The sequence below is a fragment of the Rhyacophila brunnea genome, unplaced genomic scaffold, assembly GCF_057557595.1.
Source record: "Rhyacophila brunnea isolate RB1 unplaced genomic scaffold, BYU_Rbru_1.0 scaffold_1, whole genome shotgun sequence".
NCBI lineage: Eukaryota > Metazoa > Arthropoda > Insecta > Trichoptera > Rhyacophilidae > Rhyacophila > Rhyacophila brunnea.
This window is the reverse complement of record NW_028232751.1, coordinates 50,766,098-50,789,003: the sequence shown is the minus strand read 5'-3', so window position 1 is coordinate 50,789,003 and position 22,906 is coordinate 50,766,098. Positions and strand designations below refer to the sequence as shown.

General features: G+C 33.8%; 1 protein-coding gene across 1 annotated transcript in view; it reads right to left on the bottom strand.

The window, feature by feature from the left end:
* The window catches only part of LOC147079917 (uncharacterized), a 340,094-nt gene extending 318,619 nt beyond the window's left edge, over window positions 1–21,475 (bottom strand). Inside the window, exon 1 of the mRNA XM_085946969.1 lies at window positions 20,737–21,475. Within this exon, the coding sequence (XP_085803095.1) occupies window positions 20,737–20,951 (215 nt within the window). The 5' untranslated portion in view covers window positions 20,952–21,475. The remainder of the gene's footprint in view (window positions 1–20,736) is intronic.
* Between the last annotated feature and the right edge of the window lie 1,431 nt (window positions 21,476–22,906).

Here is a 22,906-nt window from a genome sequence, read left to right as displayed (position 1 = left end):
AATATAATGATATTGATGAATTTGGGTCAGCACAAAAGGTTATGAGTACATTTGTCTATAATAAATTAATTATCTGTAAGCCTACTTTGCGGTTTTCATGTATATATCCATCCATCGTACTCTGTAGGTTTTTAGTCTGCTCCAGTGTACTGTAGCCTCTGTTGATTGTCTAAAACTGATGATTATAGAGTCTATTCCATATTTCCTGAGACATTTTCTTCGTGCAAGCCAACAGCCATAACTTTTGAGAATTTATATTATTAACCCAATACAGGGTAGACTAATTATAACAAGGAAGTACACAATGAAAATAATATGTTAATAGAATCTAAAAGCATGTACATACTACATATTATTATTATATAATATTTTTAATGTTTTGTTAATTTCAAAGTAGTCCAAAGACAACACTTATATTTATACTTTATAACGTTAAACAGTGTTATAATAGTTTCAAAATATGTTGAATTGACAAAAAATTTATGTAAAACCACGTATGTGCCAATTCAATAATTAAAAATAATTTTATCCGTAATATTTACAATTTAATTGATTCCATTGATTAGGTATTACTTTGTACGTTAAAATAATTTAATATACTTATTCATATTTATTTTTATTTTTATGTTTTCTTCTACATACACATCACATATAAATATTACAAAAATTGACACATTTTGATTTCAGTTCCTTTCATATTATACTTTAAGTATTTATAAAAACATAGCTTTTTTGTCGTGATTTTTCCAGATTATTCTAAACACGAAATTTGCTTGGATTAATTAAATCTATCATTACCCACAAAATTATCGAAATAATTAAAATAACTTAGTATTTAAATAAAATAATTAGATCAAAATCTAACTTTGGCGCGATAGATTCTCCAAGAATGACAATATTAAAAAAATGTAAAAACTATTAATTTGTGCATAAATACATTATAAAATGGAGTTTTTGAAAAATCGTACACAGTAGTTTGTGTATTATATCTTAAAATACTTTTAGCTATATTTTTGTAAAAATGTAATCTTTTATGACAGGAGAATACACACGTATATTTTTCATAATTTAAAATATTCTAAATACAGAATTTGGTTTCTACATAATATAATATTATATAGGTATACATATCAAAATGTTTTGTTACTTAAATTGATTTCTGAGTGATAGCTTGATGACAGGATGAGTCATGACTGATGTCATAATAATGTGAATCGACACAATTTGAGCTGTATGTAAATAATTAAAATCTATATCTTTATTTGCACGAGATTGAGTATAAGTATTACCTTTTAAAATACGCAAAAAAGGTGAGCGTAAGTGTAAGGTAGGGTAAAATGACGAACGACATTTGAATGCGATAATTATTTATTGGTGACTTGATTTTATTCGACAAAAAATATGGATACGTACTCGAGTTCTCGAAAAAGGCAAAAGTTTAATTAACTTACTAAGTTTAGAGAACTTCAGCTAAAAAAACCGAAATCAACGTACTTATAAGATATGATAATTTATTAATAAGTAAGGTTTGTTATTGATTTTTTATACATTGATGATAAATTTGAACAATCAAATCAACGAGATCAAGAGGGCAGGTACCTACGTGGTAAATTAAAAATGATTTAAGTCTTGTACTATTTTATTTGAATCGTTTTGAGCGCCTGGGTTTCACCCTTCGGCATTTTCAAGGACTATACACGTTCAACTGTGGTATATATACTACGGATTATAGTTAGGTACTTAATAAATCATACAATGAAACGGTAAGAGCAGCAGAGGACGACGCCGCATTTCGTGGCTTAAGAACATCCATAATTGGTACGCGTGCAGACCCACTAAACTGATCTAGGTAGCAGATGATAAGGCTAAGATTGTTCTGCTGTTAGCCGACCTCCGCTAGGGGATAGCATATCATAAGAATGAGACTCAATACAACTTTATATGGCATCTGATAATTTTATTTATTTTACTTGGTTCGAATTTTCTTTTGAAACATTTTTTACAATAACAAAGATTTTTTTACATCAGAATCTATAACTTACTCATACATCATGGTCTGATGATATTTTACTATTTTATATTTACTGTAGGGGTTTTACCGTTTAACGATACCATTGATAAATAAGTAATTCTTTAAAAATGCCCAACGTGTTGTTTGTGAAAAGAAGTTCTCAGATGAAACATAAGGAAGGAAGTTGACTCAAAAGGAATTACCCATACGGTATGTCGTGGATAAATCCCAATAAAACAATTATACGCGCTTATACATATTATATTTTACGCGCAGTAAAGAATATTTTGGCGTGAAGTTTTTATCGGTAACAGTACCTGAAGCGTTCGCGTCATTTGCAAGCGGTTGAAAGCAAAAGTAGAAAAGTTCAAAAAAACCGAAACCAGTTTCGTATTTAAACAAGTATTTAACTTTTGCTTTCCAGGCCTAGTAATTACTTACCGCCAGTACCTAACCACGAAAAAGACGTAACGACTCTTGTTTATTAACTCAATTTTTTATATACTGATATAATAACGAAACACAACATACCGAATTAATAATAATTATTATATCAGGTAAGTACATACTCAATAAAGGAGATAAGTATTTAAAACATTACAATTTAAAACCAAATAATATAATACCTACTATAACCGTCTTCATTAATTGGTTACGTTCCACAATGACCGTAAGATAGCCATCAGTATTAAGATGACACTTAATGTGTATTTATTGAACCCATAAACATCCATTGAATATATTATTAGGTTAAAAAGCATATAATTGTATAGTTAACATTATAATAAAGTAATAAATGATTACTAAAAGCTTACACAGAGGTTTGGGAATATAATCCAGAACCCCGAAAAGAATGTAGGGATAACATTGTATATAATATTAACATTTTGACAAACCACGTGATGCGGACACATGTCGGGTGGATAATGATGTCTTACACGACAAGGAAAAGAACGAAACTCTCTCAATCCTAATCAGAGCTGGAAATTGAGCCGAAACCAAACGCTGAAAACGGCGATAGATCCTTAGATTTATAATCTTGAAAATTCCGAACCGAAAGCAAAGCTTCTAAAAGGTTTAGGAGGTTTTTAATGTATTATTTTTGGCCATAATTCACTCGCGCTAAAGCCAGTTATAAAAATAAATGTGAATTTAATATAATTATAAGTGGGTACATAATATTGTAAATTCTAAAGCAATGTTTTAACTGGTATATTAAAAAAAATCCTAATTTTTAAGGTATGTTTTTTTAAATTTACCTACATTTACTTAGATTATTTAGCTATTTTATTTCACCGTCGTTAATTTTATTGGTGATTTGTAGATATTCAGATATTTTTTTAGTATAATAATGTAAACATTGTAAACCATCAAAAATTACATAATTTAAATATGTAGTTAGTTCATTTAATTATTATCACAACCGGCTTCGCCCGGTTGGAAGGACGTTGTCAATTAACCTGAATTAAATCAGTTGACAACGACCTTCTGCGCGGACGATACCGGTTCTAAACGTTATTAAATTATCTGGATTAAGTAGATACAATATATTATGTTTTATTTGGTTAGTTCAACTCTTTAAGATATTACAGTTAAAATATAATAATATAGTATACACGGTCTCGCAGCGGTATTTGCGTCCATCTTAATTCAAATCTCGCAAAAATTATCCTGGACTATAATCATTACGCACTTAATTTGAATAAATAAAACAAAGATAATGAGATAGATGCTCACTCATAAATATGTAATATTATACTAGAATACGACAATAAAAAAGAGGGATATTTTCCCCCCATTTCATACTTATATTTTCATTTTTTACTTTTTTAGTTTAATATTTTATTTAAATAAATAATGTTATAAAAAACCCGTTAAGAATAAATAGATAAGTATAATTTATATCAAGGTTGACCGTACGTATTAATAACGTGTGTTTTCACTTTCGATTAATCGAATATTAATATAATTTGACAACAATAAACAACACAAACAAATATATATCACCCAATAAATATATATTCAAAAACAGATGTGAATTTATTATCGTATTAGCATGTCATATTAATTCTTGCGATACTCTAGTAACTTAGTAGTCAAGTTGTCCGGTGAATAACAGATGAATTCAAAAGCACGGTGACCACACGTCTCAAAGCGTGAATAGGTAGTTTGTTGATCTCGAATCTCGGCATTCTAAAGATGGTGGTCTCAAAATGTCATACTCGGTCTGTCTATTGAATAACTTATCCTTGAATTTGCTTTATGACAATCTCACATATTCAATACGCCGACGCGAACCGTAAGTCATAGCAAAAGTTTCTGACTGCAAAATAAAAATCGATTTTATTAGTATAGTAAAACTTGGAATCACTAGCATGTACAATATACATAAAACAGAATGCGTCTGCTCCTATTCGGAAGATGTGGTCTTCATGATTTTGTCTTGACCTCCCGGGTAGATTCGTTACGAAAAATCGCACAGGCGTAACGAAAAATAATGTCACAAAAGTAGCGCGACCGCTAGAGACTCCAGTCGGCCGCTAGCGGCGCTTCGTGGATTACATGTAAACCTGTAAACCTCGCCCTGCAATTTATTTTGATAATTCACAAATTTCAAGCTGTTCTATAATTTTTCTTTAATACTTAATAGCAGAGACAAGTCGTTTATTTTTGTAGTCTTCATAATGTGCATGAGCAGTTTTTATTAGGTATGTAAGGTAAGTTCTCTTTGTCAAGATGGTTTTCCGATATTCTTTCTGAGAATAATTTACTCTTATAATTAATAATTTAAAAAATATATTTCCACCTTCAACACCGTTTTAGAACATTTTTTTATGATAAATGTAGAGTTGTCACTCCATATCTTTGCAATCCGTAATATATTTTATTAAATAGATTACCTATTTATTTATTACTACATATATTAATACAAGTGAATATCATTTGATCTAATTTAATGCGAAGCAATCAGTCGAAGAGGCGTATCAGTGCAGTAAAAAAGTGCAAAAGTGCAAAGTTATAAAGCGTATAGTCTATGGATAAGTAAATAGTGGTATATAATTCGTTAGCAACAGAGATTGGCATTTTTTTCTTTCGAATTTGGACAACCAGCATTTAGAGAATCAGTAGGCAAAGCATGCATCTATGTTTAATATTTTGTTTAGATTTCCCCCAATTCATTGTGACTGAAAAGTAATTCGCCAATTCAGTTAAACCACTGACTCAAATTTTTTAACCATCTTTTCCCCTTTATAATTATTAATCAAAGACATCTATATCACTTATCATTTCATAGTATATAGTCTAAAAATCCAGTTTCCGCACAATATATAAGATTTTTGACACCAGTTCAAAGTTATACATAATTACGTTCCCATTAAATCCCTTAATACGCAAGCCTTAATTTTCCTACATGCCGTATGAGTGAGAGTCCGTGACCATACAGTATAGATACATCATACAAAATATACACATGTAATTAATGCAAATATGTCTTTAAATGTTGGTTTAAATCACGATCGCTTTTTTCATTCCGATAAACATATTATTTCTTGCCAATTTTATGTTCAATCCAGCATTTTATTTCTGTTTCCAGAATCTAATACTTGGATATACTACCTCTTCTTAAATATTAATAATTACTCCTGTGAAGAAATTATTTCTCCATGTCTGAACGCGTTCTGGTATTATCAATATTAATCATAGATCATTTTGAATCACGTGAAAATTATCTTAATTTCATACTCAGCCAACATAGCGTGAAATGCAAAAAAAAACGATTTTTTAATACAGGCATTAAAAAATTGAGGTTCAAATGGGTGGTTATTAGGATTATTAAAGCAATGGCCCTCCACTCTTCACTTTAATAGTACACCACTGGTCCAACTGCCACAAAATATTTCTTATTTGAGTACTTTTGGTGGTCATTTGAATCATTTTTTTTTTCATTATATTCACCTATTGGATTTTTGAGAATCTCAAAATGTGATTAGTTTTATATGAAGTATGCATAGTTTATAAAATTTCACTAAGTAGTTGCGTCACTTCTTAGATTGCTATTTTGGTATGATGTGATTATAATAAGTAATATACCTAGAATTAATATATTTTTCAAATAAACTAATCTAAAAACTAGTACATACACTAGGGTCTTCGGCCGTTTGGTAAATATATATCAAAAAAGTAATTAACCATGCCAGCTTTCATATAATTTTACCGACATGTATACTATGTGTAGTGTACTTTCAATACGAATTGATTAAATACAACACTATTACATAGGTATAGTTGGATAAAAAGTGAACCAATTAAAATATAGGTATTATATAAATCCAAGAAAACAAAAGAAAATCTAATAAAAAAAAAATCGGTGTGTGTACTTATATACGCGCGTTAGAAGTTATACTTCTTTGGCGTAACAAAAAAAAAATTCAAAACCTGTGTTTGAAAATTTTTTCAAACCGCTATTTCGACCATCTTTGCTTAAACAGATGACTCTACAACTATTTTCGTTAACAATAATAATTTATTACAAATCACAAGTAGAATATAGCCTATTTAATGGCTTAACTCTAACGTGATGTTGGCTTTTGTGATGAAACATAATAATTATTATTGTCTTCAATTATTATAAACCGCTAATAAATAAATTGACATGGGATATACGACAAATATTATCCTAAACTGTAAAAATATGTATTTTTGTGTATGAAGTGTCTAAATATTGTAAATTTACAACATACCATTGTTTGAATTATTTACCAACTCAACATTCAAAAAAATTATTAATTTATTGATCTTCTTTGCCCATATCCGCCCCTTAACTGGAGCATATGGACACCACGCGGCGCCTCCAAGAATCCCTGTCGCTCGCCAGTCTTCTTGCTTCGTTCCAGGTCAAACCAGCATCCCGTAGCTCCGCCGTATACACTCTGTAGATTGTATTTAGCGGCCTTCCAGGACGCCGGAATCCGGTCGGCTTGAAGAACAGGCAAGCCAGGTTAAAGTTCTCTTCTGGCATCCGCAGCACGTGGCCGAGCCAGGTCCAACGTCGCCTCTTCACTTTCAGCGTGATGAGAGGCTGCTTGGTACGTTCTCTTATCTCCTCGTTGCTCCTAAAGTCATACCACCGCACACCCAGTATTCGTCGCAAACATCTGTTTTCGAAGCTCATTATACGGTTGCTCTGAGCCTTCGTAAGGTGCCATGATTCGCTACCGTAAAGCAGCACCGTCAGAATGCAAGCGTCGAATAGGCGGCATTTGGTTTTGACCGAGTACAATCGTGAGTCCCAGACATTTCGCATCGAGTTGAATGTTGCTCCAGCCATTCCCATTCGGATAGCGAGCTCTTTCTGCAAAATGCCATCTCCCGTGATGTGTACCCCCAGGTACTTGAAGCTGTCGACGCTCTCGATGCTCTGTCCATCGCTAATCAGAGGGAAATCTGGATCAGGACAGGTGCTATTGCACAAGACGTTGGTTTTCTTCGCGTTGATTTTCAAACCAACGCGAGAGGAGTTGTTATGCAACCTGTCGATTGTCTCTTGAATGCCCTCGATTGAGTTGTCGAATAGGACAGCATCATCGGCGTATTCCAGGTCGCATAGCTTCACCGTGGGGGTAACAGGTATGCCTCGGTCGGGTGGTATTGACTTCCGTAGTATGAAGTCAAAGAGAATGATAAAGAGAAACGGTGCAAGGACACAACCCTGTCTGACTCCGGTCGTGACCCCGAACCATTCCGTGACAGTGTCTCCAATTCTGACACAGCATTCGCTATTCTCGTGCAGGCTTTTGGTTATGGCAATGATCTTGGGAGGGATCCCGTATGCTCCCAGTATCATCCAGAGGGAGGGGCGGTGCGGACTGTCGAAAGCCTTCTCATAATCCACAAAACAGCAGGCCATCGGACTGTTCAACTCATGGCTCTGCTGGAGAAGACATCGAAGGTTGTGGATTTGGTCTGCACACGCTCGACCAGGTAGAAACCCGGCTTGGTTTTTCCTGAGGACGTGCATTATTGGGTCCCTTATTCTCATCAAAATGATGTTTGCCAAAATCTTTCCCGGAACACTGAGTAGCGTAATGCCTCGGTAATTGTCGCAGCTTAGAGGGTCACCTTTTTTAAGAAGTGTGATGATTTCACCGTTCACCCAGTCCCTTGGGCAGCGCTCTTCTTCCCACACCTTTGTCATCAGATGAAACATAGGGTGCAGGATTGCGCTCAAGCTGTACTTGAGGAATTCAGGATGAATCCCGTCTCCCCCCGGTGCCTTTCCGTTCTTGAGCCTTTTCACAGCCGATTTTATCTCGGTGTGCGTGGGCGGGCAATCGGAAATGTCGGTCGCTCGGGGAATGTCCAAAAGTAAAGCTTCCGCAGATATGTCAAAGGGATCCAAGGGGGGTGGGCGGTTCAGCACTCCGCAGAAATGATTCTTCCAAATCTTCTTGACGCATTCTGCGTCAGACTCTATTGCTCCACTGGGACCACGAATGGCTCCGGGAGTCGGTGGTCGCCTGCCGCAGACTTCACGGGTGATTCGGAAGAGTTTCCTGGTGTCATTTCTGCTTGCTGCCTCCTCTGCCGCTTCAATTTGCCGGTTCATAAAATTGCGCTTGTCCAACCGCACGGATCGTTTGACTACCCTGTCTTGGGTCTGGTAGTCAGTCCGGCGGTCCTCGGTTCGGTCGGGGTCTCTCTCCTCGTCTCTCAGGGCTTTCAGCCTGGCTCATTCACCAATTTCAACCCACGTTTCGTCAGACATCCACTTTGGCTGCTCACTCCTTCTGGTACCAAGGACGATACGAGCCGACGACACAATCGCACTCTTTATGAGGCTCCAGTCCGCCTCAATGAGGTCGGATTCAGATTTGTGCCGCTCGTAGATACGATCTACACTATCTCGTACAGCAGTTTCGAAGTCGGTCCGAATTCTTCGGCGTCGGAGCTTCTCAACGTCAATTCGTTCGCACTTTGGAGGCCTCGCCTGGCGACTGAGTTTTACTCGGATGTTTCCAATAAGTAACTCATGATCGCTATGGATATCGGCGCCTCTGTAAGTACGCACGTCGAGAAGTTCCTTTCGGTGCTTCAAGCTGTATAAGAAGTGGTCAATCTGCGTCCTCGTGCGTCCATCAGGAGACGTCCACGTATATTTGTGAATGTCTTTGTGGGGAAAAACAGTGCCTCCGATTGCAAGCTCGTTCAGAGTGGCGAATTCTACGAGCCGCTCACCATTATCGTTGGGGTCACCGAGGCCGTGTCGTCCCATCACCGTGGGGCCAAGCACCGGGTCTGCTCCTACTCTCGCATTATAATCCCCCATTACAATCACGCGGTCTCTTCGGGGGATGGCGGAGACTGCCGCGTGGAGAGAATCGTAAAAAGCATCCTTTGTCTGCGCGTCGGCATCCTCAGTGGGGGCGTAGCACTGAAAGACGGTCAAGGAGCTACCAGGCGTCTTGAAGGAGGCACGTATCAGTCTCTCCGAGATTGGTTCCCATTTCACGAGGCAACGGGCCGTTCTCTTTGACATCAACACTGCCACTCCCTGGCGATGGTATTGCTCCTGACCTGAGTAGACAATAGAGTAACCCTCAATCAACTTTCTCCCGGCTCCTTTCCAGCGCACTTCGCTCAGCCCTAGGATGTCCACACCATAGGTGTGCATGATGCGTGTGGCGTGCAGGTCCTTTCCGGGGGTACGCAGGGTGCGAACATTATATGTCCCAATGCGCATACTCGAGTTGTTAGAGAGGATTACTCTACCTGTTTCATTGTCCATTTCCATGCAAGGTCGTCGTTTTACAGAGCCGGTTGTCGTCCGAGGCTGCTGTGTAGGTGTTTTGTTAATCTGTTTCGTTTAAGGAGGCAAGGTGATTAGCCCAGCGCTCCCGAGGCCTGAGCCACGAGGGCCCTGAAGGTCGGCTCGACCAGGTTTTTCTGTCGGGGATTTCCTTCCCTTAGCCAGAAGGCCAGTTTTATGGCGCCGGTCACTCGCCCTTCGCCCCCTGCTGTTAGCTACAGCGTACGCTGCATTGCTCGGAGGTCGCCACGGGGAGGCCAGCAGATGGGACTTGCTGGCAGTTTGGCATTTCCCAACTTTTGCTATGAACACATCTACTGGCGTCAATGTGTCCACTTATATAATTTTTCTCATAAATAATACGTACATAAATATAGCCTCAAATCTTGATACACAACCTTTACAATGAAAAATAAATATACACTCAATACACAAATAAATAAAGCTTTATGAATATAAATTAACAGTGTAGAATGTTAGTCTCCAGAAATTTGTTTATAAACATATTATATATTTTTATGACACAATATTGGTTATGTTTACAACACGTGCTGTATACTTGCTTGTATTGAACGACTATGCGCATGCGCATGTACGCTTGAGACCGAAATTAAAATTGAATAATCATAATAAAAGTTGCAACATTCAGTCATTACCCAACCGGCCCAAGCTACAGCCCTCAATATCACAGCTGAAAATCACAAACCTTCAGCATTTAGAACACCCGAACGTCGCCGCGTAAAATAAATTATGTTGCATCGGCGGGCAAAACTTTCGTCCCATGCCAAATCAATACGTTACATTTGCGCGCGCAACTTCGTTACACGCCAAAAATACACTCTGATCTGTTTACCCAAACTCGCCTCAAGAAGTATTACTTAAATATTTATTATAAAATAGGTACTAAATTTCTCGTGCTATCGTGTAAATTTATATCGGATGTATGAAATAATATTATTTGTATATATTTGTAGCAGCTTTTAAAGCGCAAGTTTATATGAAAAACGTGTTAATCGAATATATAATTATATTATTTATATATATTTTATGTCTTTTTATTACATCAAATTGTATCCTTGAATTTCGCTACACATCAATCGGATTATATGTTCAATAAATAAGTGTAAATAAATATTTTTTCTGAGAAATAAATTAAACATCAGTGCCACAAAATACAAGAATAAATTTGTTTATTTTAAAATAATTCTGTTATACTTATATCGTTATTCACTTTAAATAATAATGATGTCACTTCTTGACAATTTATTGGAAATATGCTCTTTTTAACCTTTTTGAAACATTCACAATATTATTAATATCGCCGGTAGAGACGCAGTTATTCAAAGTCGCATAATATAGTAATGTCAGATCATAACCTTATTATTATGGAATGGACATAAATTATTATATTACTTTTGTAAAATATTTTCCTAAGAATAGTGGAACTACTTCAGAGTTGTTAGTGAAATAAACAGATTGTTTTATTGCATTTGATCAAAATAATCAGTAAAATTAATGAAAGAAAAGAAGGTAATCGAATCAAATTCATTATTAATTAACAAATAATTATTGAAAATATTATCAGACTTAACGGGTTAACCAGTGCCAAAAGTATTGGGCTAGTGCGCAGATCTCCTGTACGTTCAATACGCACCGGTAGTTGCGTGTATATAAATAAAATGGCAAATCGAATCCAGTGTATTAGAAAATTATTTGTTTTTAGTGTAAAACGTTCTTCATTATTACATTCCTCGTGACCAGTTTCCAAATAAAAACGCAAAAAAAAACCTCAGTGTTGTCGATATGCTTTACGAGACATTAGTCATTAATCCGCCCCCCCCCCCCCCCAGATTATCACTGCACCGAAAATTATCACTTAAGTAGTTAGTGATTTTTTTTTCGCTTGATGGTAAAAGGGATCGGATTCTCTCTGCAGTATTTACGACTATTGTGACTGCTGCTGAAATATTTTAGAATGAAAAGATTTTTAAATTTGATATTTAGTTTACCAGCCTATTTTGCAGAATCATTAAAACTGCTATTGATTAAGGAGTTGTCAGACAGATTCTGAACACATACAAATTATTGAACTTCCTCTGACATAACATAATAAAAGAAAACGTACTAATTTCAATTGAAATCGCTACATAAATTAGAAACCAGATTAATAGTACCTATTTATGAAACTGTGATAGGAAGACCGTATTACACGACATGTCATTGGTAAACATCGGTTTAAATAATAAACTTTCTTTTGTGGTTCAATAAAAGCTCATTTCATTTATTTATTTTGTTTGTAAATTAATAATTGCAGTTTTTTATTTACCATAATATTGATATCAGATACGTATTGAATACTTTGTGCAGTAAATGTGTTATTACAGTAAATTAAATATATATTATATTGTATTATGTGTTTCTTATTAACACAGCGATTCCAATTTAAATTGTCTTTAATAAAATTAATAACAGATAGATACTTCACCTCTTGACGGTGTGGTCCAATAAAAAATAGATTATAATCTCTATTTCATTTCAAGTAATTTATATTATTTTCTTTAGTTATGTATAATCAAAGGTAATTTATTATACCTATTCGTATTTAACATATTTTTGTCTTAGGTATGCTGAAATGGATATACCAATGGCAATGATCTCATTTAGTAATTCAGTGGTCAATGACTTCAATCTGAAACGGTAATTTTTAATTGCCTTACCTAATGTATTTTCTTTTTACAAGCAAACAATAAAATTTACCAAAAACAACAAGAGCATCAAATTTTCCATAAAAGTCTGATCCAAAAATTGCATGTAGTTTATTAATGGAGCCAGTTCACAACGGCCAACTGTCTCGATAGCCAAAAAATCCCGCTAATTCAATAATATAATATATTCAGCGGAATTATTCATAGCACCGAGAGAAATAAATTCTGCTTGGAGAGGCTTTAATTCGGTAATAGATCGATCTATGTTAGTGATGTTTACGATAAATCGCGATATATTTTCGGTCAGTTTTGCAAGGAAAATTTAATTGTTCGAATATTTAGATGGTTGCAGTAAAAAATATACCTTCCTTTTATTTTACGGTGATGCATAGAACCAATAGATTTTCTGATAAAAATACATTTCATGCGTTTAATAATATAATATAATATAATATAATAATGTAGATACCTACTCATCTAATTATTGATCAGTAATAGTATTACAATTCTCTATAGTTCTATTAATGAACATACATATTTTTGAAAACACTTCTGAGAAAATATATTATAACCAATAGAAAAAATCTCTTTTGAAAAAAGTAAGACACCCAGCAGGAATCGAACCTGCATCTCTCGGGCTTCGCGCCCATGTACATATACCACTATGCTATAGGCGCCATACTTAATTGCGACAATTTTTAACTAATGGCTAAGACTCAAGATCTAGCAAGACAAATAACATCTGTAAATGGAAATTTTTCTATCCACGGCGGAAAAAAAAAGATTGAACATTTATATCGAAACGTTTTAAATTTTTGTAAATGATTGTAAACAGTTTTGCGATAAAACTTTAGAAAAGTTTTTATACAATGTGCACGAATAGACTTTCTATATTGACCTGGAATATTTAAGGGTGTTATATTTTCCATCAAAATAAATACCAGTGGAAAATAATAATATTATTAAAGGAAATTTTTCTGGACTAGACACATTCTCATAAAATGTAAAATATTTCCTACAGACTTGACCCTGATGAATTATGGCAATCCTAAGAATTCCTAAGATAGAACCCAAGACCGACGATAGTCAGGCCGTGACACTGAATTTATAATTACGATGGTAGTGCTAGGTAGTGTAATTAGTTATGAAATTCAGTAACCTGTACGCAATGAATGAAGATTTTCGATTGCGTATTTCGTTAAAACTATTACCATTCATTTCAATATGCAACAATCATCATTTTCTACAAACAGTTTACCATATTGCAATAAAGTAATGCCATCAAAGTTTACAATTGACCTGACTACGAAATAAAATTAATTGGTCTATTAAACATATAATACAAAACATGCAAAACTTTGTACAAGAAGTACCTACTTAAAATGTTTATTATTTTTTTATCATTAATTGTAGAAATTGATGTATCTACTTACTCATCATCCAGCAATAATCAGTCAACTACTGATAGTGCATATATGTCAATTTATAATTTTTACATAGTTTAATTCTATATTACATCGATTGTAAATAATTAATGATGATATTATAAAAGTTAGAGTCGCTTTAGAAACGTATTGAGCGCCGTAAAACTGGTTATTTGCAAAGAAATCTCAAACACAAAAAAACCTTATCAATCAACGATTTTGACCCAATTTTGTAATGGAATTCTTACTACTGACTGCATTGCGTGTACAGTTTGCTTGCAAATAAAGCATTTTTATTAAAATTTATTCTAACAATAAAATGAAAATAAAACAAATTGCTTGGTGACAGGGCGTTAACAATGGTCGAATGTCATGGGCCGGCCGCCAGGATCACATCATGCAATATGTATTTTCAAAACCTAATTGAGCTACTATTTATACCTATACCTCGCGTCTTCAGATAAGGGAGAGAATAAATAAATGTACACCGGTACATCACTAAATTATAAAAATAATATATAGGTAATTTTTGTAAAAAGAATGTAACTCACATTTTAAATATTTTACGGAAGTGTTCTTTGAAACATCCTATTTAACTTATTTATTATTTATATAGACACATTTGTGCATCATTGTGTTGATCAATAATCCTACTAATATGAAATATATATTTATATATTCAAATAATAAATAATTGAAGTATGTTGTTTCAAAGAACTCCCTTATGAAATATTTCAAATGTGAGTTAGAATAGTTCTGCATTCAGCTGATACCTATTTAAAATAAATCGTTGTTTTTGTATGTTTTTATAAACATAAATATATTTATTTATCTGACAAGTGACTAAAATACTTTTTTAAAGATGTTTGCCTACAATTTGTCACTCTTGTACAAAAAGGTTCGCCATGTATGCTATAGGTCACAGTCACAATCTTTATGCAAGGAAAAAAACTTAACATCCAATAATAGTTCTACCACGTTTTCGTGGTAATAAAAGCATATTTCATATGCAAATAACAGGATGTCATTAAAACATGTTATTGAAACTATGTCATCATATCAGCAGCGAAACTCATTAAAAATGCAATGTTATTATAAGTTTACTTAAGTTTTACCTTTGATTTAATGAACATCCTACACTTATTTGTATGGAGTAAAATGAAAAAGGTATTAAAATTGTGTTTATTTTAGGATTTTTATAGGACGTTTAGTTAGGACGAATAAAAGAATTCTCACGCCCGGAAATGAAACTGTATTAAACATAGTATACAGATAGGCGAAATATTTAAACTTTTAAAATAAGCAGATTAAGACAATTAAAAATTACCGTTTCAGGTGGGAGCCATTGACCAACCGAAATACTAACTGATATCGTTGACATTGGACTAGTCACTATCCAGTGATTGGTAACCTTTTTTCTCAATATGTTAAATTGATCAATGTTCTAACCATTCGCGTATTGTGAATATTGTGATATAATATTCTCACCCGAATCTAGGGGCGTAATGCTCAATTCATACTTACCACAAACTTACAGTAAAAATTGGTAAATAGCCGAAATCCATCTGTTAACTATAGATTATAGAGATAAGGAATCCTTAACCATAGACTACTTTAACTTAACTTAACTTTAACAATTACAAAATAATTTACCTAAATTATGAAAAATATAATTTTTATATATGGTATTATTTTCAATAGAAAAACAGAACGAAGCTATTGCAGATCTGGTGGACCATAGACAACTCGATCATAACTATGAAAGGCTTTCTGGATAGTGTTTTGTTGTAATTTTGTTGTAATTATGACAGACGATTGAGCATCGCGCTCTAGATATTATACTATTATTATTTAAAAATAAAAACGATACATACCAAACACCTTGGTCACTTTCCACACGTTTACAAGATGGAACTTAGTAACACTGATAGTAAGATCGCAGTCACAGTATGGGGACAACACTGGCAACAATGTAAAAACACTACCGATATATAATTATATATGTTTTAACATGATACATTTAAAAAAATAGCGAATGAATACATTTTACCAAAGGTTCCTGGTTGTTCGTCACTGTACTATACTGAATATACAATATCATGGCATATTTAGTACAAGAATAAGTTAAAATAATAAATATAAATTGACAATTAATATGTCCCGTAAAAGGACGGTGGCCGCGCGGCTTAAGCGTTGGACTATAACGCTGTGGGTTCCAGGTTCGAATCATGGGTCAAGTATAAATATTGTTTTTCAATTTGTGTGTGAGTCGTATGGACCTAATAGGTTGAGCAAGTGGCTGACATCAATTTCTCGTAAAAAACAAAATCTGTTAATATAAACCTCTACTCTATGGAGGCCCATATGATCCTATTAGGATCGGATATGGTCGGAAAAAATAATTAATATAAAGGTAAAAAGTATCTGACACATCGATTGGAAACTCCAGCATTCTTTGCAGTATAATGTTGTGTGTCTCTGATAATCTTAGACATCGGAAGTATCCGTTGGTTGTTCTCCCAAGGTGCAGAACTAACATTCAATTAGTGATGCCAATTGGAAGGGCAATAACTATGTTCAAAGAAATCGGTTTTGATATTGATATATTCCATTTAAGTAAGGGTTGGTTTAAGTGGACGTTGCTTTATAAGTTTATAAGATATGGTCTATCTACCTCGTTCACTCGATGTGTTTAAATGTACCTACTTTTATTATTAATTATTATTTACTCATATTACCCTGTATTTTTATTTCTATTTTGTTAACACTTTTTTTGTCATTTCGCGAACGCTTTGAATTTATAATTTGTCACGTTCATTATATGTAAAATAAATAATTTGATATTAAAAAAAAATAAATAGTGACATGTAATGTACTGAAATAATATTACGTTGGATACAAAATAACTAAACGGCATAATATCACTTGATTAAAAATCAATGTTAGTAATTTACGTTTTATGAGAGTAAAGTCGGCAAATATGCTATTAATAATTATATTCCAGATTATTTTAATTAAAATTAATTATATACTTATAAAACTCAGCTTCATGAAAATAGCTTCATAAAAATTACTAGGAACCTACTTAATGTATTTGTGAACATTTTTTTTAGCTCCACATGGCTTACATATACAACAATTGTAGCGAACAAAAATGGATCGCCGGTAGGGGGGAAATTATATATAAACAATGATCATTTTATTAACTATTTTTAATTTTTAAAAGGTTCATTCTTTATTGAACTTAAAAATTGAAGCTCGGCCATTTGAATACTCTTTCATATTATAATGAAATGCCTAGTGTGATAATCCTGATAGTGTAATATTAGTAATAATGGAGAAGATTTGGTAAACACTATAATGTATTTGAATCATAATAGACATAGGTCAGTTAGTAAATATTGTGCATATCGTGTATAAAATTATTCTACTTGTATACATAGATTAAAAAAAACAATATTGATCAACAGTAAATATTACATAAAAGGCGTTATGAAAATCATTATTCAAATTATTGTGTCCAATTGAAATGTATTTTTTATATAAGATTCACAAAAAATGTTTATCTATGTTTTTACAATATGAATATTAAGTAAGGTTTCAAAAATAAAATCGTTTTGTTCTTTGCATGGTTTCAGAAACGACAATTTATTTGATTGCTTAGTGACGTGTGACGTAATTATTTCTATCAACAAAACTGTTATATCTTATTATTATTAGTTATATTACAAATATAATATACATAGTCATAAAACGCGATAATAGATTTTTCTATTGTGCTTATTGACCCACCTACGGGAACATCTTTTGTAAACCGAAAATCTCTTGTTACTGGCGCAAAGCATAATAATATATGTTAACGTGATAATACTATCTTGTTTTTTTTTCTAAAACAGTACTTTATTCGACATTATAAAGCTTATTTTCATCAATAAAGACTCCTATTTTCAAAAGCGATAGGTACTATAATATTTAGCCCACTCAATTGTGGCCAAATTCATTGACAACAACGTTAATATTATCCTGATATTTATTATCTAAGGTCACAATATATACATGTAGCTACCAAATTATATAGTAGGTTTTCTAAAATCAGGATGTTAATAATACTAATTCTTAAGTGATATTAATTTTAAAACAAAAAACACTTGATGTTTGTTTATAAGCATTAAATCTTAGTGGAAAGCATTCAATAATTTTATTCAAAGTAAGATTAGTATTTAGATTGAAGTATAACTATAACTATGCCAACTACCTGCCAGTGATTAAATATTCCAGATAGGGTATGAAAATATGCTAGTTGTCAGAAAAAGGCGTTAGATTTTCTTATAATTAAAAAATATAAAAAATAATTATCGTTGATAGTGGCAATTATGACAAATGAAAATATTAGTAGTATATTAACGTATCTTTTTGCGTGATTATTTATAGGTATCTTTGATTTTAATTGCAGGAATTTTGTTATGCTTTGGATAATATTTTCTACTCAATTTGTTTGAAGATTTTGGTATAATTTCATAATGTATAGTTTAATTGGTTAAAACTGTTTCGAGGCCGCTTTTTGAATCTGCCGACAAATCTATTGCATCATCTTCATCAAAGAAAATTGCCGCTGAAAATTTTTGTAATATTCTAGCTTTTGTGTGAGAAATGTTTAGCTATTTTCGGTGTCTACGCTATATTTATCGCCATACGCCAGCGTATTTTGCAAGATATGTCTATTCAGAAATGCTACATCTGGCAAGAAAAATTGTATGTTGGCAACGCTGACCGTGAAATATTTTCTCATTTTCTTTATAATGTGTACATGCATGGACTATGAATGAGGCATCACGAAAGAAGATTCATTCTTATCAGATGTATACATTCTTAAAAATACTGTTGAAAGACGAGATATGAAACATATTACAGATATGAAAAGTAGCTAACGTTATTACAAACTATAAAGCGTACGTTATGCGTTGTTTACCACCCCTTATAACTTATACAAGGAACTAAAGAATAATGAGGGTACCTACATTAAAACATGACTTCATAAAACCCTAATTCTAAGGGTCTTATGAAATGAATAAATGGTGTACATAACACATTCGGTGTACCTACTTCTAGTTTTTATAATTTATGTATTGCTATTTATACTGACTGTTATGCAATTATATCTTTATTTTTTCTTATCTTGTGAACGTCATCAATTTATAATTTAAAAGTTCACTATTGTACTTATATAAAATTTTGAAAATTCCATTGGAATATTTTGTATCTTAATCAAATATTGCTGTGTTTGGTGTAATAATGTTGCAATACAATATATTTTAATAGTTGCCATTATTTTTACGATATAAAAACAACTAGTAAAAACTATATTTACGGGTCCACAGACATTTCAACCGCAATTTTCGATAATTTGCGGTGTGTACCAATTTGTAATTTTCAACAAATTAAAAGACAAAAAACATACATTGCTGATTTTACTATATTATTTTTTATTCTTCTGATGCCATATTGCTTTAGAAAAAAAGACATTTAAAATGTGTTTTTTTGCACAGTAGCGGTTTTATTTTATGTATGTAGGTACTTTTAGTATTACGTTTCAAAGCCATTATTGATAATAATATGGTTCAGTTATTTTAAAGACTTATTTAATACGACTTAGATTTATAACATTATGTACATATTATATACGTTGTCTGAAAAATTATAAGCAAATTAAAGTAAATTACCAATCATAAATAATCTTATAAAAATAATATGTATTATATTATGTCAAATAGTGTGATTGACTATTTCGTGAAATTTCGATTTTAAACCAAGGCGATCACGACTAGGTATTTCGTCAATACCGAGTGTCTGATGAAATCAACAAGATTTAAATGCCGATCGAAGATAATTAGAAGATACATAGTTATTATATTATGTGTACCTACAAATCCAATAATTCAAGTATGATTAGATATATCGCAATAAAACTGCTAGGTAATGATATACAAATCACACTGTGAAAAAATATAGCTATTGGCTAATATCACTATAGTCGTGAGGTTTCCAGGTCTGGCTATATGTGTCATTTAGTTATACCTAACTGCAGAAAACTCCAACAGAAAACGTAAATTTTTTTTTAAATTTTACAAATTAAGCTGGTACCTAGTAGTAATGATTCTAGTAAGCAATGATCCCAACAGGTGAAATAATATCTAATGCAATTTGCAAATCATTAAACCTCACGGATTCCCCCTTTCATCCATATACTTAATTTTATATTTGCGGTGGTATTAAAAATAGAGTGACAATTTATTTAATCAGTTTATGGCAAACCTAATATCACCATGCGTACAATTTTTCTCCTCCTCTCTCGGCATTTTGAACTCGTTAGAGGCTTCATTATCAAAGAAAATTGTGTACTCTGTAACATGCTTTAAAAATCGGTGAATTGGGTGGATGCAATCCAATTAATTGCCAGTATATTAAAGGTAGTATAACAAAAGTCTCGAGCAATATATCATATTGGTATATATATATATATAAGATACTATTCTTGTTATTACTCATTAGATGAGAGTAAAACTTCTCTTTTTTCATTTTGACATAAAAATTATTTATTATTATGACTCATTATTTATTTATCTGCATATACCTACTATCTGTATTAGAGTACCAGTATATAGTTTGCCAAATATTCGTGCCTTATTGTCTCATATGTTGTGCGGCTTCTAAACATAAACGCACCTCGGATAGTTTCAAAGCCTGTAATGAGTAAATTTTAGACGAAGGTACATATTATAATATTCATACCTGTTTCTAAGTCCATTTTTACTGGACAGCGACGTCAGATTCCTAGCCAGCGAAGAGTTGGCAGACTGCGCCGGATTGACGGTGGGCCTGGCGGAGAGTTGAGCTGCAGAAGTCCTTGGAAGCCTTGCGGCGCCTCCTCGTGACACCACAGGTCTCTCGCCGTCCACTTCCATAGTCATTCTCATCACCATCACGATCAGCCACACTACCTTCATTTTGCAGCAACAGATGGTGAAATCGAATAATCAAAACGCGTCTAAGACGAGCAGTGTCTTCCCAGAAAATTATATTTATAACACTCTTAAACTAATGCGATCTTGAAAAACTTAATATTCAGATGTTTACAGCAATCAATCGTTGCTGGTAATTCTTGACAAAATGTGTCATTTCTGATTTTTTATTACATATAACTGTAACGATTTTTGTTGCTGATATCAGCGTTTATCACGTTTTAAACGAGAATTTTAAATCGTTGTATATTTAAATTAATTCTCCGCTGGCTGTTATAAGAAATGTCGAAAAAGTTTTCCACTCAGTACTAAAAAAAATCGCGCGCACTCTTTTCAAAACACAACAAAATATGAATATGCAAATGAGTCGATGCGAAGGTCATCTGTCGATGACAATCGAGCTGGACCGGCCCACGCCGAATGTGGGGACACGTAAGCGCACGGCAGCGACGATTATATTTCGGATCCGCGGACAGACTTGGAGCGTGGAGTGCGACTGGATGGTGAATGATGCTGGCTGTGCCGCTGGTCGCTGGCGGACTTTCACCGCGGCGTAGGAGAGGGGCAGAGCACCCACCACGCCGCCGTAGCTACAGTATGCATTTCCCGCGGCTACTGGGGGGCGCCGAAAACGAGAGCACATTCAGTGCTGTCCAACAATGCCAAAATCTAGTCTGGTGGGGTCAAAGCGAGCATAAATATTACAACTTTAATTACACAGCAAACGAATTGATGAAATAATTTTACTGGACTTTTCGTATGTTCTTCTGTCATACCGAGTACCAGAGTTATAACTAAAATGGCTAATATTAATACTTTCGACCGAAGGTACTTGATGGAATTTGAATTTAAATTCTAATGGATTCAAGCTCTGTACTATTCCATTTAAGTCGTTTTTTGCGACCCAGAGTAAAACTAAAGTTTTTACCTACTTTATTGTATTGATTTATTATATAAGGTAGAGTTAAGGGTGTTCGTTGTCAGTGTGTGTTTGCCTCTTGATAGTGTACACGACGCCTGAAGATGCCGAAAGGCGAAACCCGGGTCGCAAAAAACGACTTAAATGGAATAGTACAGAGCTTCAATCCATTAGAATTTAAAATGGCTAATTCTGACCGACGCTTTCATACGGGACGACGAGACATGGACCCCGTGCTCCACTGATTATCAGAAAATAAAATGATGGTGTGTATGCGTAGACTATTCAGAAAAATCATTTAGATCAATCTGTGAAAATGAAATATAGCGATGTCGTTTAAACCGTGAACTCCTGTACCTACAGCTGTACGTCTGCGATCACATAGCTAGATATTGTGAAATATATAATGATCCAAGCAGGCACGCACACAAGGAAGAGGATGGTCAGGACCCCCTCCAGAAACGGAAAAAAATACAAATTAATTATGTAAATGGTATGTTAGTTGTTCTTTTTCTTCATCAGGACCTAATGAATGAGGATCGTGGACTCGGATGATTTGAGTGATAAACTCACCTCTCAGCATTCGACGACACGCAAGGCATGTCGCCACTTGTAGACCCGTAGTACTCATAAACTGGGGTAACTATCTCGGACATCCAATGTTTGCTTTAATAGTCTGATGCGGCATGTCTAAAAGGGTGAGACAAATAGACTTTAACGATCCTAATAATCACGACTGCCATGCATTCTATGGCCACTTGTGGATGCGACAGCTCGCAATAACTCGCAGTTGAGCATACTGTGTAGCTAGATTCAAAGGAGTATCTGGGTATGAAGAGTGTACCTGGAAAAGTGGGACATTCTGTGGTTGAAGCGAAGAAAATCTATAAGTAGTAGCCGGGGTGGCAGTGGCACCTGCTAGATTTTATTAACTCCTCCCCCTCCAGTCAGCTTAAGAATCAATACAAAATATTATGGATGAATTGTCAAATTGGTCCCCCCTGCCTTGAACTCCAAAGAC